General features: G+C 37.5%; 1 protein-coding gene across 4 annotated transcripts in view; it reads right to left on the bottom strand.

The window, feature by feature from the left end:
* Positions 1-3438: 3438 nt before the first annotated feature.
* The window catches only part of EPHA7 (EPH receptor A7), a 164896-nt gene continuing 150620 nt past the window's right edge, over positions 3439-17714 (bottom strand). For all 4 annotated transcript variants that reach the window (XM_075862171.1, XM_075862173.1, XM_075862174.1 and 1 more), the window contains 3 exons: positions 12333-12526; positions 7831-7986; positions 3439-5333 (listed from right to left, as the gene is read on the bottom strand). In XM_075862171.1, coding sequence (XP_075718286.1) covers positions 5219-5333; positions 7831-7986; positions 12333-12526 — 465 coding nt within the window. In that variant the 3' untranslated portion in view covers positions 3439-5218. The remainder of the gene's footprint in view (positions 5334-7830; positions 7987-12332; positions 12527-17714) is intronic.

The raw sequence follows: 17714 nt of genomic DNA, 5'->3' as shown, positions 1-17714 counted from the left end.
GCCGTATCTAAAAAAAATAAAAAAAATTTTTAATAAAAAGTATACACAAAACACTCTGAAAGGCATTTTTTTTTTATAAAGAAGGTGTATCAAAGGTTTACATAGCCTTTAAATAGGCTCTGTGACCACATTATAAGTGCCCTATCTCCTACATAATCTGATCAGTGCAGTAATCTAGATAACAGCAGTGGTTTTTATTTTAAAAAACGATAATTTTTGAGTAAGTTATGAGCAATTTTAGATTTATGCTAATTACTTTCTTAATGCCCCACTGGGCGTTTTTTAACTTTTGACCAAGTGGCCATTGTAAAGAGAAGTGTATGACGCTGACCAATCAGCATCATACTCTTCTCTCCATTCATGTCCATTTGTACTCAGCACAGCGTGATCTCGCGATATCACGCTGTGCAGTGATTAAGTCCCACACAAACTTTACCGAAGTGTTGGGAGTGATGAATAGACATCGTGTCCTGGCTGGAAGCAATGTCTATTCACTCTCAAGACACTTCAGTAAAGTTAATGTGGGTGTATGTGACAGCACAGCATGATCTCGCAAGATCACGCTGTGCTAAGTAAATTGGACATGAATGGAGAGAAGTGTATGACGCTGATTGGTCAGCGTCATACACTGCTCTTTACCACGCCCACATGGTCATAAAATTAAAAAAACGCCCAGTTGGTCATTAAGAAACTAATTAGCATAAATCTAAAATGGCTGATAACTTGCTCAAAAATGATAGTTTTTCAAAATAAAAACCACTTATCTACATTACAGCGCCGATCAGATTATGTAGGAGATAGGGCACTTATAATCTGGTGACAGAACCTCTTTAAACTTTTTTAGGCACATTTCAAAACTGTTGAAAAAAGTTGGCATAAAAGACATTCATTTTGGAGTGTACCATGTACCACAAATTTTTGTAGCACTTTTTAGCAATGTTTCCACGCATGCTGGTCAAAGCAATATGTCAATGGAAAAATATATAGACAACGGTCAATGTAAATTCCCAAATGTGGGCTCGCTTTGCCTGGTTGTTCCACTGTTTATGGTCATGTGCCAATCGTAGGAAATTTTGGAAAAATATTGTTATATTATTAAGCAATATATAAGGCAGTTATAAACTAGATTTTTTCTTATTCGTGTTCATTACTCTAAATTGGCAGCTCCTGAGAAAACACATTTAACACAAAATTTTTTAACTTATGTAACCAAGCAAGGCAATATTTGTCATTGCAGACTGGTGGAAGGAAAAATGGGAAAAGATATGTAAAAAATATTATTATTTTTATTGTGTAAACACATTACTATTAAAATTAAAAAGTAAAAAAAAGGCTATAGCCTTTGTAAAGAGCTGTAATAGGGCACTCAGAGGTGCATTGGAACTTTACATATTCAACCGTTTCATTATAGGGGAAAATAGCCCTCTACATAGGGCACCAGGATGGAGCATGGCACGCTATCATACGGAGTCTAACTAACCACCTGGGACTTCGTGCATATGCCACCATGCACATGGCCATATTACGGCTTCATTTTGTAAGGAGCTGTAATAGGGCCTCTGCAAAGGTGCATTAATCTTCTACTGTCCCTCCATATGCGTCTGATTTTATACAGAGCCATACTGACGTTTTAACTATCGAAGTCCGTACAGCCCGGCCACGTGCATGAGCCCTTATAGTGATTTTTGTATCTTTTCTTTCATGACATAGGGCTTTAATTTTTTTCACCAGTTGAATAGAATTTTTACCAACTGCTGTATCGGACAGATTGTGCAGTATCAAAAGCAATTCTGAATGGAACTGATACTTAAATACCAATGATAACTATTGAAAGTCATTCTGTTGTATCCCTTTGACTTCTTTCTTACATCCTCATCTCTTTAGAGAAGAGGATGTCCAATTCCAAAGAAATAAGTGGTTACAAAGTAAAGTACCACTACCCCTACTATTGAGCAGAGTATATATAGTAGTATATTACTTTTTCATTTCAAATCTTGTTTGTGTAAACCCACTCACTAGACTCAGCAGAAATGTCTTTATGTAAGAGCAGTACAAAAAAAAAAAAAACCCCTGGAAAGAATATCAGATGTTCATTTTTTAGATTGTATATTTTTATGCAACTGAGACCATATTATTACCCCCCCCCTACTTCTACGGAACTAATCTTTGAAAACAATAGAACCCTAGAATACCAAACCATAGGACCCTATGGTGGTCTAAGTTCAGTTCAAGAGAACTGTAGTGGCATGGGTGTAACGGCCGCGTGAAATTGGCATAAGGGCTTGGGTGTTGTGAATTACTTTGTTAAATAGCATTTCTTTTCTGACACATATTTTAGATGGATGTTTTTTCACAGTCAAAAAGGACCAGCATGCTTATTTTAGTGAATAGTTACATTTCCTACACAGCACATATTGGGTAGTGTCGGACCGTGAAGGAACAGGTCTTGTTGACCAGGGCAATCCAGTTGTCAATTTTTTTTTTCATACATTTCCAGGAGGAAGAGAAAAGAGGAACGGAACTACACAGGGTTTTAAGTAAATGTGCTCTATCATTGTAATTTCATGGAGAATACAAGTATTTAACAAAACAGAAACGTTCGGACGGTGGAGAGGACTTCTTTAATTCATCTTTTGGTTAGTAAATGTATGATTATTACCTGGTGACACTGCTTACGTATAACTGGAGTTAGACAGTTAAATAAAACATCTATAGTTCGGTAGTGTAGGCCCATATCAAGTTTTATCAATGATTTAATCAAATGTGTAAGCTATTGACATGTATATGAGATTTAATATTAACAGTTTATCCCTATATGTAGTATATGTAATATGGGTACAGTACATAAAGGGAGGATAAACCCAAACTTCAAATTCAGTAATACACAAAATAGTGGAAAATGGTCCACTACAAAAATTTAAAATTTCTGAGAAAATATTTTCATTTTAAAGGTCTTCGGTTCATATCATTATTGTGTCTTTTATATAGATAGATATATTATTCTAGTTAATTATAATTAGTCATGTAACAAATTTAGAGATACAATATAGATATTTCCATGGTTATAATTTTCCCTGTGTTCGGTAACTTCTAGAGTGTAAGATCTTTTACCATTATATGAATTCACGCCATTTGAATCTTATTTGTTGAAAGAACTTTTGTAGTTGTGTTATAAAACAAAATATAGACCTTTCATTTTGTTGTATCCATCATGATTCTATAAAATGACTTTTGGGCACTATCACAGCATGATTGTCTTGAAATACTAGCCCTGCTGGGCAGAAATACCTCATACTATCACATTTGATTTTCCGATAAAAGACTGATCCTGGGTGGTCCCGCAAAAAAAAGAAACACAAATAATCCTCCAGCAGACTACACTATAGTTCGAAAAATATATTTACAGTCTATTACAAAGATTACAAATGGAAGTGTCTATGAAATGGAAATATTGTAAATGTATTTTACTATATTTAAGGAAACATTTTAGAAATGACTTTTTTTTTTTATTCTAACAGTCAAATAAATAAAATGTCATAAAATAACAATGTACAGAGATTAAAATGACTGGAAATTAAAGTAAGCAGAAGAGTATATCCATTTGTGTTTTCTGCAGCCATCTTTGGTCCTATATGGTAAAATACATTATGTAGCATTGAAATACCTGTTTTTATGAACCTCTGCAAGTAAAATAGAAAAATATAGTGCATTTTCGATGTTTTCAGAGCTCGCTACAGAGAAATGTGTATACAAAACAAGACAGTATAAATAAAATTTACACACTTTACACTGAAACATTTACAATTCTGTGGATGCCCACATAATCAAAGAAGACCAAATTATCATCGATCCCTGGGATCTTTCTTTAAACAAACCAAATCTGTTCTACATGATGGGGCATCCACCATCTAAACATATTTTACAAATATATTTCTTACTCTAAAGATATGCACAAAGGGAATATCTAGAAAGACACAATTTATTATTGCTTCTGATATACAGAAAAAGAAAAACAATCCTCTTTTCATCAGGTATCTATATATGTTTTGTTTTAAAAAAGCTCAATTCTATTTACCATGTGTTTCAGTATTAACTTTTGTCCTAAGATGTCCATCTCTTGAATGGTAAACAAAAGAGCTTCCCTTGTCACCCTGATATATAGAGCTAAATATAAAATCTAAAACCGTACAATCAAACATGGATTGCATTCAACAAGATCTTGTATAAAATATATTTTGGCTATTTAAAATCTATCGTTGTACAAAAAAATGTTGATTCCTCAGTCACCTTGCACTTGTTTGCAGGCAGTGAAAGGTTTAGACAGTGACTATGCCACAAGAGTCTTTTGTCTTTTTATTGAACTTGACATTCGCATAGGGAAGGCTTTGTATTTTACAGTACTAGTTTCTAGTATATAGTTTAGGAGACCCTGTTTTTTCAGAGAATTAAAGAACTCTCAGTTTTAGCAATTTTCGTGACTTAATATTTTCACTATGTATTCTGCATTAAAGGTGCCATGGCCGCACATAGTGCCATTATTGCTTTGTATTCAGCAAGTCCTTAGAAAATATGTAAAAATAAACGGTTATTAACCTGCAAAGTTTTTACTTGCCTGCTGTTGATTTGCGAATGTCTACATAGATATCTAAGTAAAATGCCAGAATAACAGCATTCAAAATATAACTCTAACCATGCTAATGATATTAGTCTCCTAATAAATGTGCAATTAAACATATCGACCAACCGGCTCCGAAAAAAAAAAAATCTAAGGAGAATACCACATTAAAAAATACGATTATATAATAAAACACAGCTTAAGGAAAATAGTTTTGCCGTATTTACCAATAATCTTGAGATTTTGTCCAACAAATATATTCTTTTTTTAAAATGAATTATGTACAGTACATTTGAAAAAGTCCATTGGGCAAAAAGGAGGTTAGAGAGCTCGGTTTGTTCTTTATTCAGGTAGTACTTTGTTATTACTGCTGTCATCCTTGCCACGTGAGTCTGATCCAATTTCTCTCTCAGGAAATGTCTGGTGGCACTTAGGAGTTCAAGTCTGTAGGTGCTTGAGGATCTAGTTGGTTTTTATTCTACTGCAGAAAGCTGTAGTAGGGAGGACTCAGTTAACTGAGCAGATTCTAGCAGCAGTTCTTGTGTAGTGAAGGCCAGTGCTGTTGTCTCATAGTCTTACCTCCCCATGAGGGAGGCCTGTCTATCACACCTGTATTCCGGTTCCATGAAGGTGTATTATTTGTGCTCTCATAGTCTGAATACTGCTCATGATCTTCTTCTGATGGCCAACCAATGAAATTCCCAAGCTCATGACATCACTGCAAAGGAAACCAAAAATAATATTAGAGTTTATATTATGAAATCACATAGAATAAATTATTAAACTGTATATATTGTAAATGATCAAATAAATAAACATCTTAAAAGTTGTACATTAACACTTTATGCACAATATTGTTTGGATCTGTAACAAAGCACTCCTAGAAATCTACAGTATGGGCCCATACTTTTTTATATGAAGGTACACAGAGTTTTTGGGGGGGCAGGCAGTAATGCAGAGGTATTCTCTCCTTAAAGAGGCTCTGTCACCACATTATAAGTGCCCTATCTCCTATATAAGGAGATGGGCGCTGTAATGTAGGTGACAGCAGTGCTTTTTATTTTAAAAAAAACTATCTTTTTTCACAACGTTAGGAGCGATTTTTGTTTATGCTAATGAGCTTTCTTAACCAGTTCAGGACCGGGCTATTTTGCGCCTTCAGGACCAGACACCGTTTAGCCATTTTTAGCACGTGTTAGTTAAATGGCTATAACGTTTTTATTTGTTGGGCTAACGACGTGATTTTTGCGACGTTTTTTTCCGTAGACAATGCAGGTTTCATTTTTTATCGTTTTTATACAAACCTTTTTTGCGATTTTAGAATTTTTATTCATAAAGTTTGAAAATAATAGTAAAAAAATAAGCTTTTTTACGTTTCAGCTATTTTTTTTGGGTAATAACATAGTTTTACCCTAAAATAGACCTTTTATTTGTGATCGTCATTGTCTACCGTAAATTTTAATATATTACATGTCTATATTATATAATGATTGGCGGGGGGAACGGGTTTTTTTGGGGTGGGTATTTTATGTGTATTTATTATTTAATTTTTTTTAACTTTACTTTATTATTTTTTTATTACTATGGTCTGTCCCCCAAAGGTCAAAAAAGACCTTTGGGGAACTTTATATTTTTTTTTTCTTTCTTTTACACCATCTTTTCCACTGTAACTGGAGCTGCACAGCAGCCCCAGTTACAGGGGAAATCAGCCCTCTCATAGTGACGATTGTCACTAACTGGGCTGTGCTGGGTCTAGTAAGACCCAGCAGCAGCCTGCCACTAACGGCACACGGCGATCATGTGACCTGTCACATGATCACCGGGAGGAATAGAGACAGCGCCGCTGCTGCTGTCTCTATTCCTATACACAGCGTTCATTGAACGCTGTGTAAAAAGACATCGGAGAAGACAGAAGCAGTGAAAGCTGCTTCTATCCTCTCCTCAGGGTCCCCGGCAGTCACTGACAGCCGGAGACCCGACATTCAGCTGTCCGATCGCGCGGGCAGCAAGTTAAAACCCGAGCCGTAAAAAGTCTATGGCTCGGGTTTTAAGGACCCTGACCGCAGGCCGTAAATATACAGCCAGCGGTCGGGAACCAGTTAATGCCCAAGTGGGCGTACTTTTACTTTCGACCAAGTGGGCGTTGTACAGAGGAGTGCATGACGCTGACCAATCGGCATCATGCACTCCTCTCCATTCATTTACACTGCACTAGCGATATAGATATATCGCTATGTGCAGCCTCATACACAAACCCTAACATTACTACAGTGTCCTGATAATGAATACACATGAAATCCAGCCTGGACGTCATGTGTACTCAGAATCCTGACACTTCTGACTCTTTTTTTGTGAGATTCCGGCAAGTGAAACCAAATATCGCGAGATCACGGAGCTAAACGAGATTTGGTTTCACTTGCCGGAATCTCACAAAAAAAGATTCAGAAGTGTCAGGATTCTGAGTACACATGATGTCCAGGCTGGATGGTCATGTGTATTCATGATAGGGACTCCTATCATCGTACATAACTATGATGCTAGGAGCCCGGCTCCCTGCACTGAGTTCGGTCCGTGACTTCCGGCCGAAATACATTCGTCCATTACAGACGTTAATGTGCTCGTGTGAACCCAGCCTAAGTGTATGTTTACACGCAGAGTCAAAAAGTCTCAAAATACGGAGCTGTTTTCAGAAGTTTTTTGTGCCACTACGTTTTTGGAGCTTTTTTCAATAGAGTCTATGGAAAACGGCTCCAAAAGCGTCCCAAGAAGTGCCCTGCACTTCTTTTTCGCGGCCGTTTTTTTACATGTAAAAAAACGCAGCGAAAAACGCTACGTCGGAACAGCACACCGTTTTCCCATTGAAACATTAAGGTTATGTTCACACGGCCTATTTTCGGAAAAATTGGAAGCAGAACGCCTCCAAACATCTGCCCATTGATTTCAATGGGAAAACTGCGTTCTGTTCTGACGGAGCGTTTTTCGCAGGTGCAGGTCACTTCTTGGGACATTTTTGGAGCCATTTTTCATTGACTATCGAAAAAAGCTCCAAAAACGGCCGTAAAAAACGTTGCGAAAATCGCGAGTGGCTTAAAAAAATGTCTGAAAATCAGGACCTGTTTTCCCTTGAAAACAGCTCTGTATTTTGAGACGTTTTTGACTCTGCGTGTGAACATAACCTTAAGAGCATATGGCCATATCACTGATTCTAGACTTACTTAATTGTCATTCCAGCAACAGCTTCAAGTGAATTGTATCCTGCAGAGCTGAAGTTTTCCTTATACCGTTCCATCTTAATAGCTTCTAGCCATTCTCCAACTGAGCAGAATGCAGAGAAATCAGGTGTGTTCTGGTCCAGAAGTGGGCTGGCAGGTCTAAATTTTTTTTATAAAAAAGAGAATAGTTATATTTAATTCTTGCCACTTCTTACGGGTAAGAAGTGTGATAATGCGACAGATTTGTTATTGTGTAGAGGAGAATGCCCCAACAGATGAAGGGATTAAAAGCTTAGCTTAAACAGCACGAGGGTGATGTCAACAGTAGCTTCAAGCATGGTCTTGGAGAAAGGTGGATTTCTAAAAAGTACATTTCAAGAGACTAGAGCTTGTAGTAACAGCTTACCTAACTGTGACTTTGCACCTCTTTAGCTACATCCCTGGTAAGAGGGACGAGGTAGTAGTTGCCTGGGCCCTAATGTATGAGGGGTTCCAAAGGCCCCTTCGCCATATAATAGGACACCAGTATTATAAACAGCACAGGATAGGTCACAAGCCCGGTTACAGATTTTGCATTGGGCCCCAGGAGCTTCAAGTTACCTCTCTAACATTTACCAAGTTAATATGACTAAAAAGAAGAGTTTCACTAGGATCCCTTTGCTTGAGAACCATAAACATTCTTGAGTTTTAGGATTTTTGTTAATATCATCATTTAAATGACTTGAATGTAGTTGTTGCCGCTATTGCCGGAGGGTTGGAGCGAGCAGTAACTTGAGGTAAGTAAACGTTTCTTTCATTGTATTTTAAAGCATAGACATTTCTTCACACTTGTATTCCTGCTCATACATTAGTAACCCAGCATTCTTTATTGGCAGAATATACAAGTATCTGCATATTAGAGAGATGTGTTATTCAGAAATCTGTTAAGTAAAGCTACGCCAGATTTTACTGCAGCATAATTACAATTTGGCCACTGAAGGCTCTGCTCTTTTGGAACCGAAAGCTAAAAAAATTATTTTAGTTCAGCTGTAGAAGCGATATATCAGCTAATACATGTGAAAAAAAACACTCACACAAAAGTTCTGCGTGCATAATACATGATGTATTTTTAAGAAAACTACAGTGTAATTGAATCCTATAAGTGGTTAAAGTCATGGCAGTTTCCCCTTACACAGTGATATAAAGAAATTAAGCTGTTCTAGAAAGGTGATCCTCAAAAGACCTCATGAAGAATATACATGAGCGCCAGATAAACACATTTTCATACTTATGCGTCAACTAAAGTCTTAAGGAATTTTCTATGTCTCCTTCTCAACATACCTGTACATTTCTAGGAGTAACTGTGCGCGAAAAATATTAATCTAATCATTTTGCTAAACATCCAGTAAATATGTTGAGCAAGGCAAAAGGCTGTTTGATGCTTTGCTCAACTCTGTAGTCTAGATGTGCGATAAGTACTTGTATACATTTGGTAAGAGCTTACCCCACATTATTATTTTATGTAATACAATATTCTATGTTTACATATTTATAGTGTACAAATATATTAAACAACAATATGCTTAACTCCTTAACGCCGAAGGACGGATATATCCGTCCTCAGCAGCTGCTAGTTCGCGCAGGACGACGGATATATCCGTCCTGTGATGGCGCGGGTACTGTCACTGTACCCACGCGATCAGCGGCAGGAGCACGGCTGTTATACTCAGCCTGGCTCCTGCTGCAACTGCCGGAATCGAAGCGCGCTCCGATTCCGGCAGTTTAACCCATTAAATGCCGCTGTCAATAGTGACAGCGGCATCTAATGTGTTTGACAGAGGGGGGAGCTCCCTCTGTCACCCGATCGGCGCCCCCGCAAACAAATCGCGGGTCGCCGTCGGGTTTCCATGACAGCCGGGGGTCTAACAAAGACCCCCAGGTCTGTCTTCAGCATCTGCCTGTTAGGCGATGCCAAAGGCATGACCTAACAGGTTGCCTGTCAGTTTTACACTGACAGGCAATAATGCTTCGGTATACTAAGTATACCGAAGCATTATATATGCGATCGGCACATCGCATAGTGAAGTCCCCTGGTGGGACTAAAAAAAAAAATAGTTAAATAAAGTTTGTGAAAAAAAAATAAAAAATTACAGTCAAAGTCAAATAAAACTACTTTTTTGGCCCAAAAAGTGGTTTTATTTAGTAAAACTGTCAAAACAAAATCACACATACACATATATGGTATCCCCGCGATCGTAACAACTTGACCAATAAAATGAACACATTAATTAAACCGCCGGATGAACGGCGTCCAAAGAAAACGCAAAAAACAACGTCAAAATTCTCTCTTTTCTCCCATTCCCCCCATAAAAAATAAAAGTTAATCTATAAGTCCTATGTACCCCAAAATAGTACTAATGAAAACTACACATTGTCCCGCAAAAATCAAGCCCACATACGACCACATCGACGGAAAAATAAAAACGTTACGGCTCTTGGAACGCGGCGATGCAAAAACAAGTAATTTTTTTCTAAAAGGCTTTTTATTGTACAAACGTAGGAAAAACATATAAAACCTCTACATATTTGGTATCCCCGTAATCGTGCCGACCCATAGAATAAAGTTAACATGTTATTTACGCTGCATAGTAAACGGTGTAAATTTATAACGTGAAAATTAATGCTGGAATAGCTGCTTATTTTCAATTCTCTCCTAAAATAAAGTTAATAAAAGTTAATCAATATGTTATAAGCATCTAAAAATGGTACAATTACAAAATAAACTCGTCCCGCAAAAAACAAGCCCTTATATGGCTATGTCGACGGAATAAAAAAAGAGTTACGACTCTTGGAATGCGACCGTGAAAAAACAAAAAATAATCCTTGGTCATTAACGTGCAAAATGGCCCGGTCATTAAGGGGTTAATTGCCTTGTGCCTTTACAAGATGGGAGGCATATATTAACACTAAAGACCATCACAGCCTATAATCAATGCACATATCTGTCACTACCTGAACCAATTCACTGTGGCAGCATCATAAGCTGATACAGTAACCTTCCCTGACAGTACTACCAATGCTTGGCAATATCCACAGTCATCGTTTTCCTCTCCTTTCGGTCACTGAGCCACAGGGAAGGGCAGTGAAGGAAGAGTGCACTAGAGAAGCTGGACAGGCCAAAAGCTACTTCTAATGCATTCAAAATGGCATCACCCATTGAATATTTATGATATTATTTGAAAATGCCACAGTGAATATTACTTAAAGAGGCTCTGTCACCACATTATAAGTGTCCTATCTCCTACAAAAGGAGATCAGCGCTATAATGTAGGTGACAGCAGTGCTTTTTATTTAAAAAAACCGATCTATTTTCACCACGTTATTAGCGATTTTAGCTTTATGCTAATGAGTTTCTCAATGGACAACTGGGCGTGTTTTACTATTGACCAAGTGGGCGTTGTACAGAGGAGTGTATGACGCTGACCAATTAGCGTCATACACTTCTCTCTCTATTCATTTAGTCAGCGCATAGGGATCGTGGAATGTCTATTCACTGTCTAAACACTTCAGTATCATTAATGTGTTCGTATAAGACAGCACAAACTGATCTAAAAGGATCCCTATGCGCTAACTAAATGAATGGAGAGAAGTGCATGACGCTGATTGGTCAGCGTCATACAATCCTCTGTACAACGCCCACTTGGTCAATAGTAAAACACGCCCAGTTGTCCATTGAGAAACTCATTAGCATAAAGCTAAAATCGCTAATAAAGTGGTGAAAATAGATCGTTTTTTAAAATAAAAAGCACTGCTGTCATCTACATTATAGCGCCGATCTCCTTATGTAGGAGATAGGACACTTATAATGAGGTGACAGATCCTCTTTAAGAAATATATATCAGACTGTTGTAAGTAATTCATTTAGATTACAAAGAAGGGAAGGGGAAAGATTCTCTTTAAAGTTTAGGCCTTACTTTGACTAACCAGTATAGGGAGGTCTCGAGTACAGTATGGGCACAATTTAAGACATGATTTGAAGAAAGTTGCATAAATTGTAATAAGGGAATATAACAGAGTTGTATCTATGGCAGATATTATACAAAGACAGAATATATTGTTGAGTAGTTGTAGGTGAGTACCTAATTTTGTCTTGTGTGTTGCAAACAAATGGCAGACAACAATATAAACAAATATAGACAATAAAGAATAAAATAAACAATAATGGTTAAAAAATTAAAACAAGCTAAAAATTCCTTAAGCATAAGAATTTGCTATGTGATTTGAGTGAGTAAAACTGAATGAGCAGATAAAGTAGTACAACATTGGGAATGTTGGGAATAACATCCAGAAACAAAGTGGGAGAAACGCACATAAAATGAACAAATCACATTAAATATCGGTCCTGTATTGAAAGGATTCCTTCTTCATATAAATTACCAGGAGAATACCTAATTCGGGCATTTTACTGTTTGCCAACTAAGAAACCCCCTCCCCCATGGCACTGTAGTTGTTTTGCTGTGGCTTACCTGTTACACGTTCCCATTGGGGTTTTCAAGCTGCTGGGGTTTCGGATCATTTTGTCGAGTATACCAACAATCTGCTCAAACTTAGGTCGCTCCCCACGTTCCTTTTGCCAGCAATCTAACATTAGTTGATGAAGACCTGCAGGACAATCCATTGGTGATGGCAACCGATAGCCCTCCTCAATAGCTTTTATAACCTACAACAGACAATACATCAATTCTATCAACCATGTATAAAAGTATCATCAGCGTTTTGTATATTCACAAAATCCATAAACCAAATCAACTTACAATGAAGTGCAAGTTTGTGATCTATTGTAACTGCGATTTTCTAATTTATCCAGATTCTTAGATACAGTATTTATTAGGGTTTCTATGCTATCTCATTCCTAGATATCTAAGGGGACGACTTTCAAACCATTGACAAACTATCAGGGCTTTAAGAAGTTTTTTTGTGAGGATCTGATAGGTCCACTGTGTGAGACATGTCATTTTGCCTAGCAACGTTAAATGTCACAAATAAGGGCATTTACTGATCATGTCATTGATAGCAGTGCTTTTAAAGGCGGTGCGATCGCTGAAGTTTAGATCTTTTTCTTCATACATACTGGTCAATTATTATAAGCAAGCAATTTGTAACAGTATTTGCCAAATGGTTTGACAAAAACTCTGCCCTTTAAAGGTGCTTGCTGTATGGGCATAGATATCGCTTCTACTGCACATATTTTTTGTATGATCATTATACTTGAACACAAATTCTTCTCTTTTATTGTACTATCATTCTTTTACATATATATATATACACACACACACACATATACATATGTGTGTGTGTGTGTGTGTGTGTTTGTGTGTGTGTTAAAAACAAAGTATATAAAAACAATGTAAGCAAAAAGGTAAAAAAAAACGTTGTAAAAAGTTTTTGAAATCAAATGCGACCATACTCAATACAACAGTTAACAACTAATTCCACCAATGTGGCTTTTATCGACTTCATGGATTGGAACTACATGTTATTATACTGTCACCAGAAATAACCACTTTCAGAAACAGAAAGGGTAAAAATCTTCAAGAAAACTCAACAATTCATTCATAGCCACACGCCTATGATAACGTAACAAAAAGAGTTAAACGTGATCCCACTGTGGTTTTGTGCCGAGTCCTGCTTTCATAATAGAGAAACCTTTAACTGCAAATGTGGTGGTTAAGTTAAAACATATTGCTGCAAACTTCATTAAACCCTGGAGACCCGAGTAGAAATGCACGGAAAGAATCAATCAAAGGGACATGTAAAAGGTTAGAATGATGTTATAAGGTAATTCATGTCACTGACATTGAGTTATAAAGCACTTGGAAAAAACACTGGTGTAGTATTCATGTTCCTGAATATCATGCAGTGAAGGATTGTCTGAAATTGACTTGTGGGAAGACTGCAACACAAAAGACTTTCTCAACCTTAACAGGGAAACAAGTTTGACTGGTGAGTGCCAATTAATTCTTATCATGATGGCAATCCAGCAAAATGAAAGGACGGTTTCATAAATAATATGGATTTTATTCACATCTAGAAATGGAAAATTAAGATTTTTTTACTTTTGAGTAAGATAAATTTATAGACTTTGTAATTACTTTCCAACATAAATATGACCTTGATAGGTAAAATTATGATGCGATATTTAGTAGGATAATATTAATAGAACTAAGCATGTATAATTCGATCATCAATATATATTTTTTGTTCACTTTTATTGTAAATTCTTTATATTTTTCACAAATATCAATAAAATATATTAAGGTGATATAAAATTAGAAATAAACAAGATAAGAGCAGGTTAAAATACATACAATTTGCATGTATTTGGACTTTGTTCACATATGCATCAGAAACTCTGTCGGCAGTTTCATTACTTTTGACCGCAAGAATAGTGCTACACACGCGCATGGACCCCATAATTAGTCTTACGATGAATCTGGCACAGCCTTTGGCTTCCATTATGAATGGAAGCCACACGAAGATGTGAACTGAGCCTTATTTCCAAAACGCCCTCATCTCCATAACTCCCATAGAACTGAATGGAGAGAGCTGCGCATTCATTCTCCTCCGGACAAGCCCCTTTCTCGTCATAGATGCCGGTCTCAGAGGTGGGCACACACCTATCCCTTTTTTTGCCATATCCTGTGAATATGCCATAAATGTGAGAGTTGGGAATACCCCTTTAACCCCTTCAGAACCAAGCTCATTTTGGCCTTCAGGACCAGCCCCATTTTAAAAAATCTGACGTGTCAATTTATGTGGTAATAACTTTGGAATGCTTTTACCTATCCAAGCGATTCGGAGACTGTTTTCTCATGACATATTGTACTTTATGTTAGTGGAAAAAAGTGGTCGATAAATTGCTTATTTGTGAAAAACACCAAAATGTTGAAAAAATTTGAAGAAATTTGGATTTTTCTAATTTTAAATGTATCTGCTTGGAAAACAGATAGTAATACCACACAAAATAGTTACTAATTACCATTACCCATATGTCTACTTTATGTTTGCATAATTTTTTGAACGTCCTTTTATTTTCTAGGACGTTACAAGGCTTAGGCCCCATGCACACGACCGTGTTCGGTCCGTGATATACGGTCCGCATGTCGGCTGCATGTCCCGGACCGAACACAGTGCAGGGAGTCGGGCTCCTAGCATCACACTTATCTATGACGATAGGGGTCACTGCCTGTCCGCGGAACTACTGTCCCGTACTGTAATCATGTTTTAGTGTGTGACAGTAGTTACGTGGATAGGCAGTGACACCTAGCGTCATAGATAAGTATGATGCTAGGAGCCCGGCTCCCTGTACTTTGTACGGTCCGGGACAAGCGGCCGACATGCGGACCGTATATCACGGACCGAACACGGTCGTGTGCATGAGGCCTTAGAACTTTAGCAGGAATTTCTACAATTTTTAAGAAAATTTCAAAAGGCTATTATTTCAGGGACGAGTTTAGTTCTGAAGTGGCTTTGAGGGGCCCATATATTAGAAACCCCATAAAACACACCATTTTGAAAACGGCACCCCTCAAAGTACTCAAAACAGCATTAAGAAAGTGTTTTGACCCTTTAGGCGTTTGACAGGAATCGAAGCAAAATAGAAGTGAAATTTACAAATTAATTTTTTTGGGCCAAAATTGATTTCTATATATTTTTTTCAATATAAATTTATATCGTTTTTATATGTTTTACTACTTTTTACACAATAAAAACACTTTTTTCTAAATAAAATGTTTTAGTGTCACCATATCCTGAGAGCCATAACTTTTTTATTTTTTTTGTCGACGGAGCTGTGTGACGGCTTGTTTTTTGCATGACAAACTGTAGTTTTTCTTGGTACCATTTTGGGGTACTTGCGACTTTTTGACCACTTTTTATTCAATTTTTTTGGAAGCAATGTGACCAAAATAGGAAATTCTGCCATTGGTTTTTATTTTATTTTTTTACGGTGTTCACAGTGCAGGATAAATAGGGCGATTACTGTTGTTATTACGTAAAACTTATTTATTTATCTAAAACTTTTTTTTCACTTTCTTTTTTACACTTACTAGGAGACTTGAAGATCTGCTCTTCTGATCCCCTGTACAATACACTGCACTACTTATGCATGTACTTATGTAGTGCAGTGTATTGTAACTGTCATTTTACAACTGAAAGTTAAGCCTATTACGTCCTGCCTTGGGCAGGACCTAATAGGCTTCCGTACCTGGCAACCATCGGCACCCTGCGATTTTTCACTGGGGGAGGGCAATAGGGTGCAGAGGGAGCCCCCTCCCTCTGTGTCAATCACTAAAATGCTGCTGTCGCTATTGACAGCGACATTTAAGGGGTTAACTGGCGGCGATCGGAGATAACTGTGATCGCCACCGTTGCAGTGGGATGTCGGCTGTACATTACAGCCGACACCTGCTGAAGATGAAGCGCGCACAGCTCCTGTGCCCGCTTCATCCTCAGGGAGTTACTGTACGCCCATTTGTTAAAGGTAGTCTCTCTTTCCGGTTTGTCCTCCTAACTCTTGTTTCACTCTTATTAACTGGAAACTCCGTCTTTTCACTTTAACTTTGCTGTAGTTTTACAGCTATCTGGAAAATTCGCTGTAGCATATTGAAGGCTGAGCTTTCGTCCATCAATCTTAAATTGCCAATAGACATTAAATTCACATTAGATCTACCGGCACTGCTGGATCTCCAAAGCCCAATTGCTGTTATTTCTAAAATGAATGTTTTCAGAAAATGGACACAATTTGAAAATTATTATTTTTGTCTAATGTTATGCCTTTTTTAAATATCTCCCCTCTTTTCTCAGGTATTACCTGATCCTCCATGAAGTGGCCTACTATAGCACAGCCTTATTTGCATTAAGTTTCCTTCAGGGTTTTTTTTTTTTGTAGTGTACCACTATATGTTGCAGCTGGTGTATTCTTTTGTATGCTGATACTACAGAAATGTTAGATAACTGTTGGCCAACTGTTTGGTGAGAAGGTATCACATTTCATTCCTCCCATTAAGATAGACATTCGGCTTAGCTGAACTTACATCTTAAAGAGGCTCGGTCACCAGATTCTCAAATCCCTATCTCCTATTGATTGTGATCGGCGCTGCAATGTAGAGAGCAGTAACATTTTTTTTTTTTTTTAAACGTTCATTTTTGGCCAAGTTATGAGCTATTTTATATATATGCAAATGAGCTTTGAAATGGAAAACTGGGCGTGTATTGTGTTTTTAACTGGGCGTTGTGAATAGAAGTGTATGATGCTGACCAATCAGTGACCAGTCAGCATCATGCTCTCCTCTCCATTCATTTACACAGCACATAGTGTTCTTACTAGAACGATGTGCAGCCACATACACAAGTGTTCTGATAAAGAATACACATGACCTCCAGCCTGGACGTCATTTGTATTCAGAATCCTGACACTTCTGAATCTTTTCTGTGAGATTCCAGCAAGCCACGCGTAATCTCGCGAGATTACAAGGTAAACGAGATTTCGTTTCCCTTGCTGGAAATCTCACAGAAAAGATTCAGAAGTGTCAGGATTCTGAGTACACATGACGTCCAGGCTGGATGTCGTGTGTATTCATTATCAGGACACTTGTGTATGTGGCTGCACATCGTTCTAGTAATAACACTATGTGCTGTGTAAATGAATGGAGAGGAGTGCATGATGCTGACTGGTCACTGATTCGTCAGCATCATACACTTCTATTCACAACGCCCAGTTAGTAAAACAAGTAAACACGCCCAGTTAAAAACACAATACACGCCCAGTTGGACATACGAAAAAAAACACGCCCAGTTGTCCATTTCAAAGCTCATTTGCATATATATAAAATAGCTCATAACTTGGC

The sequence above is a fragment of the Rhinoderma darwinii genome, chromosome 4 (assembly GCF_050947455.1).
Source record: "Rhinoderma darwinii isolate aRhiDar2 chromosome 4, aRhiDar2.hap1, whole genome shotgun sequence".
Lineage (NCBI taxonomy): Eukaryota > Metazoa > Chordata > Amphibia > Anura > Rhinodermatidae > Rhinoderma > Rhinoderma darwinii.
The sequence above is the reverse complement of the archived record's forward strand: the minus strand, read 5'-3'. Positions and strand labels throughout refer to the sequence as shown.